At 35.0% G+C, this 11026-nt stretch overlaps 1 protein-coding gene across 1 annotated transcript in view; it reads right to left on the reverse strand.

Annotated features, from left to right (window-relative positions):
- The window catches only part of LOC125668208 (cyclin-G-associated kinase-like), a 48939-nt gene that overhangs the window by 17999 nt on the left and 19914 nt on the right, over window positions 1-11026 (reverse strand). The window contains exons 13-16 of the mRNA XM_048902045.2: window positions 8120-8242; window positions 3460-3593; window positions 2780-2893; window positions 1496-1576 (exon numbers count right to left, since the gene is read on the reverse strand). Coding sequence (XP_048758002.2) covers window positions 1496-1576; window positions 2780-2893; window positions 3460-3593; window positions 8120-8242 — 452 coding nt within the window. The remainder of the gene's footprint in view (window positions 1-1495; window positions 1577-2779; window positions 2894-3459; window positions 3594-8119; window positions 8243-11026) is intronic.

Raw genomic sequence — 11026 nt, forward strand, 5'->3', positions numbered from 1 at the left:
AAGGGTGTTGGTAATAGGTATAAACTACCTCTTTTCTGAGTGTTGCTACTTTGATGTCCAGAGCGCATGACCTTTGACCTGTTGACTCCAAAATCAATAGGGATCATCTTCATCCCATTAGTAGTCCATATATATGATATGGTGACTGTAGGTGGAAAGGATAACGCTTTAGAGCCCGGAAACCATATTGCTACTTCAATGTCCAGTGCACTTGACCTTTGACCTTTTGACCCCAAAATCGATAGGGAACATCTTCATCCTATGGGTAGTCCATATGTATGATATGGTGACTGTAGGTGGAAAGGATAAGGCTTTAGAGCCCGGAAACCATATTGCTACTTCGATATCCAGTGCGCTTGACCTTTGACCCCAAAATCGATAGGGAACATCTTCATCCCATGGGTAGTCCATACGTATGATATGGTGACTGTAGGTGGAAAGGATAACGCTTTAGAGCCTGGAAACCATATTGCTTCTTCGATGTCCAGTGCACTTGACCTTTGACCTTTTGACCCCAAAATCGATAGGGAACATCTTCATCCCATGGGTAGTTCATATGTATGATATGGTGACGGTAGATGGAAAGGATAATGCTTTAGAGCCCGGAAACCATTGCGGCTACAGACGGACGGACAGACAGACGGACAACTCGATTCCAGTATACCCCCCCACAACTTGTTGCGGGGGGTATAAAGAGGCATCCTTGCTCATCATTACCATGCTATTAGTTTGTCTACTTAATACCCAGAGACAGAGAAGATTTTCAAAGAATTTCTACATTTTCACTATATGACCAATAGAGCCCCACCCTAACACAAGAACCCCTGCCCCAGGGGCCATGAATTTCACAATTTTGGTAGAGGGCTCATTGCTCATTATAATTATGCCCACAGTTTGGCTTCTTGATGTCCAGGAGTAAAGAAGAAGATTTTTTAAAATTACACTCATTTTGATGGTTTTTGCCATTTTCACTATATGACCAATAGAGTCCCCCCCTAACACAAGAACCCCTGCCCCAGGGGCCATGAATTTCACAATTTTGGTAGAGGGCTCAATGCTCATTATAATTATGCCCACAGTTTGGCTTCTTGATGTCCAGGAGTAAAGAAGAAGATTTTTTAAAATTACACTCATTTTGATGGTTTTTGCCCCACCCCTCAGGCCCCAGGGGGGCAGGGACCACGAATTTCACAATTTTTGTTCCCCTTCACCCACAGATGCTATATGCCAAAATTGGTTGAAATTGGTTCAGGGGTTTCAGAGAAGAAGCTGAAAATGTTCAAATGTTAACACACGACGCACGACGACGGACAAAAACAGATAGCAATAGGTCACCTGAATGAATTCAGGTGACCTAATAATGCCCCTTTAAGGGTCCCCCCTTTTGTTAAAAAAATTGGCCTATATTGTACACATTGACATTATATAGTACTGAAATTTACAGTGTACTCAGATGAAAAATATACCATAAGTGGATATTAGAATATGCTCTTACTTCATTTTTTCATATTCCTGAGAAGTTGTAAGGATCCTCTCTTCTTCAATATACACTTCAACAAACGGTCTGCAGCCATTCCTGAAATTTAAACATCAGCTATGTACATATAGATCTATTTGCTGTCATAATCTACTTATAAATTGGAAAGAATTGGGTGGGCATCCTCATTTGGTTTTCCGAGGAAATAGATTAGGTCTAATTTGACCCCCTACAATGACTAAACTTTTACAGCTGCATATGATTGTATGCAACTTTCAACATATGTGTGGGAAGGACTGCAGATGATAACAGGCTTTATTGGCCCACATAAAACTCCAAGATCTAAAGCTTTAAGGCAATACTAAATCTATTTAATGAAAGAGATCATGTACACTACATTATCACAAAATTTATTTCTAGTATTTATAGTTATTTGGAGTGTGCAGCTTCAAATATGATGTCATTTCTCAATTTCACTCGAATTAAGTTAAAATGCTATCTTTTGGTGAAAAGTTTTCTTTCAGGAAACACAGAGTGCAGCTTTAGACGAACAAAATTTCACTATCATATGTGTATAGAAGAAATCAGCGATTTTTTTCTACCTACTAGTACCGGTACCCATTCAATTGGGAAAAATAGCGTCAAAATCGAACAAATTGGGAATTTTCTATCAATGCATCGGCAAATGATTTCAACTACAAGAAAAGAAAAAAAAGAGAACAAAACAAGAAGTAGTCATCTCTTTACAAACTTTTTTACGCTAATATTTGCTGTTGTGAGACATAAGGAATCGTCATAGGCTCGTATTAGAATTGTCGTAATTCTACAAAACACGCGCACTGCCATGATCTGTACTTTCGATTTAATACCGGAAGTGGACATTTTAGTTAACTTGTACAACGTTTCAGACTAAGTAAATTACGATTTTTCGGCAAGTAAATTGGGAATTTTTAGTCTCAAAATTGGGGAAAATCAATGGTTTTTGGCATTGGGAATGGTAACGTTTATCAGTACCAGTTATATAAGGAAAAAAATCGCTGGAAATAAATGTATGGTATAAACATGAAGGTTTAAAAGGAAGACAAGATTAAGAATAGTTTTCTGACGTTAACATGTATGCAATGCTGATTTTGAACTGATCAGCATTGTTCTTTTTACTATCAAGATTAATATTGAATTTACTATTGTTTTATGAAATTCAATACTTCAAACCATGTTTTTACACACTAAGCACTGTGTGTGAATGCTAATGGAACCAGATGGGATCAGGATAACTAGTGTTCTGAATGACCAACCACTTACCTCATTTTGTTGAAGAGGGGAACAGGTGACAACGTCATGGACTTCAGCAGAACAGCAAAATTGTGAGGTACACGTGGAGGGTCAGCAACCATCTCAGATATATATCTCATGTATCTACAAAAGTTTAAAAAAAAACATTTCATGCATTGTATGGGTAATTGACCACCTCAAAATTTGTATTTTTTACACTCACCATGGGGAACAAATTTGCAAAGTTTGATGATCCCTAGTACTATGGTTTTGCCTAAATCATGCCCAAAAGGATTTTAAGAAATTCCTTTTAAAGTGACCTTAACCTTTGAATCCTGACCTTGAAAATTATCAGATGACATTATGACAACAAAACTTATTCAAAACATATCCATACAGTGACTCTAACCTGAAAATGAAAGTAATAAAGCACACAATATCCATTAGATTATATCCAAGTACTTCACAAATTAATAACAAATTAAACAAGGCATTATATGACTACTATAGTACAATAACATTTTTTTTAAGTGATTCATGTTTAACAGCACAGACAAGTTCCAATGTGCATTGGAATAATGTACGAAAATGTTTCTGATGTGTATTAGAAATAACAATGTAAATTTAGTGTGAATGTAAAGTGAGTTTTAATATGTATCCAATGAAAATTGAAATATGCTTATCAACCATGTGAACAATGAAAACGTCACCTTTTCTGGGAAGGAATGACCCCTGGAGGGCCTCGCTTCATAGAGAACATGTGTATACTTTGTTCAGGAGACTCAAATAGATTCAGAAATGAAAAGAATGCCCCCACTACAGTGGCTGAGGAAGCTTTTCCATCCTGAAAAAAAAGAACCGGAAGTACTGAATAGTGCCAAGTGTGTGAATTCTGACATTTACATGAAATACTACTTTCATTTGGCAACATTAACAAGGTCTATAATACTTGTCCAAAAAATACCAGCAGTTCTACATGTGTACTCCATCACAAACTAGATAAAGGGGAGAAGAAATATATACAAGATCTTCTACATTGATCATAATCAGCATGTAGCATAAGTGAATGAAGTTGGTTTTGGAGAATGTCGGTAACTGGTTCCCTGTAATTTCCTGAGGTACACATATGATGGAAAAATGTGCATAGTGTATTTACCACTAAGAATTCAAATAAATGTAAAACATTTTATTCATTTGAAGAGTGAAATACTGTTGGGTAGTATGTTACTGTATACCAAAGTTACACTCAAATTCAATGTACTTCATGTTCACTATTACATGTATATCAAAATCTGTGTTGGTGAATGTGGGGGTGCAGAACACCTGTCTATCAATTTCTATTTATGAATGTTTAAAAAAAATTAGTTCAAAGAGAACAAAGCTCCGCAAAATGTATATGATTAAATATATATTACACAGTATGATTTTTCATATTACAATTTTTTTAAATGTTTATTCATGAGTTCATTTCAAATTAGATAAACTTTTATGAGTTAACGTTATCAGTGCAATTTCAAAAACACTGTACATATATTATAGTATACATGTATATGTATATAACTAACTACTCCAGTGATAACCATTTTTCCTTGAATTATTTTATCTAAGAGGACTTTGTTTGCCAAGAAAAAAATGTGTGGTCGAAACAAAACAATAATTCAAAGCTGAAATAGTACAGTATGAATATATGATAAGACTCTACTTGACATTAAGATGATAATTTCCTACCACTTTGATATTCTAACATAAAATAGCTATTTTTCACACTCATTTCTCCTACAGAATACATTGAGTGCAAGCTTGGACAACCTTCATACTTGCAAAGTCAATTTATATTTCGAGTACATGTAAAGCTGCATTCTTGCAAGAATTAGTGTTCTACCTAAGGGGAAATTGTGTTACTCCTGATTTAACGTAAATATTTGAGACAAATGACATAAATAAGAAATATAACATATAATCAGTCTTTCTTTAAAATTTTGGGTTTCACAAGGACCAACTAGTTCTAATTGTAACGGGGACCGTTACAGATGTTCCTCAAACCTCCCCCAATTAAAAAGTGATGTCCTTGTGAATCTATAGGAAAAAATCATTTTATTTTAGCCTTTAATTACATGTAGTACGTTCAATATGGTCATTTCAGTACCAAGAAATGAAAGAAAGCGTTGCACGTGCATACACGCGCACGCGTGTATGATTCCGAATTTTTGTTGATGTCGTTCAACAGGCATTTGTATCATATACCCACAGTATGAATTTCATAACGTTTCCACCAAATATAAGGAAGTTATAGCGATTTTAAAATCGTCCAATCAGAAATCAGCACACGTGCATGCACGTGATGAGCAGTAATTCTAACCACAGCAAATTGTAAGGAGTACCAAGATACATCTAAACCCCTAATATGAACAGAATTTGATGAAAAACAAAAACGTTATCGTCCTTTAAAAATTGAACATTTAAAAAACGTTGCATGCGCATGCGCGTGTGCGTTGGCATTTTTTGTTACACCAACATATAGATACACATATTGTCTACATATGCTGTGAATATCATCTCATTCGCTTCATAAATAAGATAGTTACAAACGTTTTAGCATTATCCAATCAAAATGAAGCGCACGTGCATGCGCGTGCAAATTGGTAATTTTGACCATGTAAATCAGTTAAGGGTCTCAATATCTACCTATGATATGAATTTCAAGCCATTTCAATGAACAACAAAAAAGTTAGACTGATTCCAAAGTTAGCGTACAAATTTTGTAGTGCGCGTGCTGACAAAATAACTATTATTTTTCATATGTACAAATGATATACTATCATCCTATTTAGGTTTTATATCGCTTCCTTCAATATTCTGATTTTCCATTTTTTGTACCAAAATTGCAATGCACGTGCGCGCGCGTGCATGCACGTGCAAACAAATTGACTATCACTATGCACATCTACAAACGCTATACTATCATCCTGGAAAGTTTCATATCGATCCCTTTTGTAGTTTCTGAGAACACTACCGGACAAAAAAGTACCGGAGAAAAAGAATAATAATAACTAGAAACTCATTACTAGTAATGAGTAGGTCTTCCGTTAGACCACTTCCGGTAAAGAGCTTTCTGTTCCTACGAAAACCATTTAAATATATCAGAAAATAAGCCTTAACAATGAATGAGAAATGTATTATCGAACCTTTTACTCATTTCTCGTAACTTCCGGTGATGACCGGAAGTACTTTTATTATGCGTTTTCCCATAAATGACAGCGACTCTTTACTGTCTATATTCCCTGAAAATTTCACGTCTCTATCTCAAAGAATTCTCAACAAAAAGAAGTAGACTAAAGAAAGAAAAAGTAGTAAGTTACTACCTACCGGAAGTCAATTTTGAAAAACAAAATTATCAAAACTTTAGAAGTTGATACTTTTATTATGACATGTGAAAATCATATGAAAGACTTCAAATATAAGCGAGATTTATGGGGACAAAGAGATAAAAAGTAAAAAGGTATTTTATCAAGAAACCGGAAGTAGTTGTTTTGACTACCAACGGAGTCAATATTCTTTTGACACTTTCAAAGAGACTTAATAAACTAGTATAGGTTTCAATTTAAAAGAAAATATTTGAAATTTGCGATTCTTTCAATCACTTCCGGTGACGACAGGAAGTGACGGTCGACATGTTCAACCCTCTACTGCACGACTGCAAACGGAGATTTATAATTTCTGAATAATTGATGAAGGTATATTTTACCTTTTCCAAGAAAATTGCTGGACAAAATTCCTTTTGAGAAACAGAAAATCGGCCATATTTTCCGACCGGAAGTGAATTTTGTAAGTAGAAAAATAGTTATAGCAAGGTCCTCTCATAAGACATTATTCCTGAAAATTTCAAGAAAATCTATCCACCATCTCTCAGAAATCACTGGAAGAAATCGGATAATCGACATTTTTCAAATACTTCCGGTATAGACCGGAAGTGACGGACAAAAAAATTGAATGTATGTTTACAATGGACTAATGTTAGTTGATCAACTCTACAAGTTTCAAACGTGTATCTATATTCATTATTGAGAAACTGAAAAAACAAGGTTTGAATATGTCCACCCCATATCTCACGACCGGAAGTGAATTTTACAAAAATATTTAAATTTTCTCTACACATTTATAGTGTCTATAACATATGTAAAATTCAAATCATTAACTTGTTTTATGACCGAGATTTATGGCACTGAAAAATGAGAGAATGAACAGGCTTTCTTTGATATAACCGGAAGTTGGAGATTCAACTTCCGGTGGGGTCAATAGTTTTTGAGAATTAGAACGAGACCTAATAAATCGATATAGGTTTCATTTTCAAAGAAAAAAGTTTTAAATTTATGATTTATTAATCACTTCCGGTGACGACCGGAAGTGACGGCCGACATTCTTACCCCCCTACTACACGCCTACAAAGTGAGATCTATTAAATCTGAAAATTTGGTGACTCTATCTTTTACCGTTTCTGAGAAAAACGCTTGACAACGAAAACAGCTCATAAGCCGTATTTGCCGACCGGAAGTGAATTTTACAAAAATATTTGACGTTACTCTAGACATTTATAGTGACTATAATATATGTAAAACTCAACTCATTAACTAGTTTCATGACCGAGATTTATGGCACTGAAAAATGAGAGAATGAATAGTCTTTCTTTGATATAACCGGAAGTTGGAGATTCAACTTCCGGTGGGGTCAACATTTTTTGAGATTTAGAACGAGATATAGTAAACCAAAGTAGGTTTCAATTTAAAAAAAAAAAGTTTGAAATTAATGATTTATTTAATCACTTCCGGTGACGACCGGAAGTGACGGCGACAAAAAATATTACGTGCATGCACCATAGAGAATATAGATCTATCATCCCTGAAAGTTTCATTCGATTATCTTTAGTGGTTTTCAAGTTTACCCCCGGACAAAGTTTCTTTCAAAAACCGGAAAATCGGACGTATCTGACGAACGGAAGTGAATTTTGAAAAAATGAAAAAAATGCCTCGAGGTACCATCGTTCCCTATAACTTGTGAAAGTTTCAGGAAAATCCATCCAACGGTCTCGGAGACGAAAGGGAAAAAAAAAAAAATAATAATAATAATAATAATAATAAACAGTAGAATCACTAGAAGGTCTTCCGTTGGAAACGGAAGACCTTAATAATAATAATAATAATAAGAAACAGAGTAAAAACAATATGTTCCCAAACTTTGTTTGGGGAACATAAATATGGCTGTTATCCTGAACATTTCTTTATTACTTTAATTTCATATCACCTGAAATTAATTTCTATTAAAATCACCCACTGTATGGAGGAAATGTTCTATGATGAAGGACACAATACTTACAATGCAGTGAATAACACAAACGTTCTGGGGATTCTGTCGGAGCCAAAGAAGCATATTCTGACAAACTGCAAAAAGAGTGGAAAGCATGGGTGCTTTCTTTGCAGGCCATCCACATTCAGATACCTAATATAAGAAAAATATCTAATGTAACTTTACAATGGCTTTTTAAATGAATTGCTAATAATATGAATACATATTATTGTAGAGAGAACAAGATACATTTGTGAAATATTGAAGTCCCCGTATGGCAGCAAAGTTGATAAAGGCAGAGGTTAAAGTATTTTAAAAGTTGGTCAAACCCCAAGGTCAAGGTCACGAGAACAAACACTTTCCAAAGAAAGGTCTAGTCAAAAGGAATACATGTCAAATATGAAAGCCCTTGCACTAACCATTCAAAAGTTATGGCCAAGGAATTTTTTTTTTCAAAAGTAGGTCAAACTCCAAGGTTAAAGCAAATTTTCACTACTTAAAGATCTTTTTGAAAGGAATATACAGTGAAATATGAAAACCCCATCACTATCCATTCAAAAGTTATGACCAAGGATTAAGTTTTTGCAGACAAACAGACAAAAAAAACTACATATGCCCCTGAATCTCCGATTGTGGGGACATAAAAAGAATTGCTAGTATATTGATATTCAAATAAATTAATAGATACTAGGTCACTCCAATATCTATTTCATTTACATTGGGGGGGGGGGGGGGGGGGGGGGGGGGGGGGGGCAAGCATCAACATAATTCAACTTTTACTGAATCAATATTCAAACATTTTGAAGCAACTTTTTTTAAAATGACAATGCAAATGATTACTTTTCTCCTTTAAGTGTTGATACAAAAATCATGACAAGAGGGTCTCAAGAGCCTAAAATAGCTAACCTGGCTGGACTAATTTCAGCAAATAATAAGCCATGGTGAACATTTTGAAATCAGAGAGTAGCAAAACTTTTGTAATACAAGTACCACTAAAAGGATAATTGTACTAAGAATGCTGACTGGAGATACAGTTGTTCCAGACAAGGAGAAACAAGAGTACCACAAACGGTACATAATACGCCCGTCAAATGCTTACATAGGGTGGTTTTTTTGTGCTATAATTTGTATAACTTTGCTTCAGGTAGTATCAGCCATCATGAGCCTGTGACAAACTTTCATATGAACAAAGGGTCTTAGCTTAAAAATCGAGATTTCCTCAAAATGGACCAAGTTCAACAACCTGTAATTTTTTCAAAACTGGAAGAAAATCAAAATCCTTCCCCAGATGCACATCTTCAATACCCATACAAACACTCCACAAAATAAGATGTTCCTCACTCGAAAACTGTGGGAGGAGTTGGGCGGACAAATTATGTACCCTCCATAGAATATTAATTTCCAAATAGACCAAGTTCAACAACCTGTAATTTTCTCAAAAATTGTAGAAAATCAAAATCCATCCCACATGTACATCTTCAGTACCTATACAAACACTCCACAAAATAAGAAGGTCCTCACTTGAAAACTGTGGGAGGAGTTGAGCAGACAAATTATGTACCCTCCATAGAATATTAATTTCCAAATAGACTAAGTTCAACAACCTGTAATTTTCTCAAAAATAGTAGAAAATCAAAATCCATCCCACATGTACATCTTCAGTACCTATACAAACACTCCACAAAATAAGAAGGTCCTCACTTGAAAACTGTGGGAGGAGTTGAGCAGACAAATTATGTACCCTCCATAGAATATTAATTTCCAAATAGACTAAGTTCAACAACCTGTAATTTTCTCAAAAATAGTAGAAAATCAAAATCCATCCCACATGCACATCTTCAATATCCATAAAAAACACTCCACAAAATAAGAAGGTCCTCACTTGAAAACTGTAGGAGGAGTAGGGTGGACAAATTATGTACCCTCCAAAGAATATTAATTTCCAAATAGACTAAGTTCAACAACCTGTAATTTTCTCAAAAATTGTAGAAAATCAAAATCCATCCCACATGCACATCTTCAATACCCATACAAACACTCCACAAAATAAGAAGGCTCTCACTTGAAAACTGTGGGAGGAGTAGGGCGGACAAATTATGTACCCTCCATATAATAATTATTTCCAAATAAAGGGGCAAAACTCCTGGAAAAAAGGTCGAAATGGATCAAAATTGCAGTATGATCTAAAGTGACCCACAAAGAAGCTACACAGCAAGTTTCAGCATGATATGTGAAAGGGAAATGAAATTATAAAGAGAAAACCTCGAACAGACGGACAGACATCGCTGTACCATAATACGTCCCGTCTAAAGACGGACGTATGAAAATTGAATCTGCACTAATGAAGATGTTTCTATATCAGTTTGACCCACTGAACCCTTTTGGTTCTAGAGGGGAAGAATTTTAAACACTTTTCCTGTAATGCCTTAAGTAAAATTTTAAACACTTTTCCTATAATGCCTAAGTAAAATTTTAAAGCCCTACTTGCATGTCAACTGGATCCTCTTTAATAGCTCTTGAAAATTAGTTTTACAAAATTTACCTCGTAAATATTCCTATTTTACACTGTGCATCAAAACTACTAGCCCGATGTCTAGATACTAGTAGAAATTCTGTAGATAAGTAAAACATTGGTAGCACTAGCCTGATCCAATATTGTTTTTCATCCAAAAATGGCATTCATATGTCGAGTGGAATTGCAAAGGTAACCTTTTAATTTCATTCCTCTTTTACTTGGTTGTATATCAACAAAGTTGTTGAAAACTTGGCAGTTGGTCATTTGAACCAGCAAACCATCGAATTCTGTTTCTTCAACAGAAGTAAATAGGTTCAAATTTCTTCACATTTTAAAATACAGTACCCAGTAGATTCAATTTTACAGGTAATCATGTTCACTACAAAGCATGGCCTCTGTTTTAGGGTACTTTGGTGAATTAG

Source organism: Ostrea edulis, chromosome 4, assembly GCF_947568905.1.
Source record: "Ostrea edulis chromosome 4, xbOstEdul1.1, whole genome shotgun sequence".
In the NCBI taxonomy this organism is placed as follows: Eukaryota; Metazoa; Mollusca; class Bivalvia; order Ostreida; family Ostreidae; genus Ostrea; species Ostrea edulis.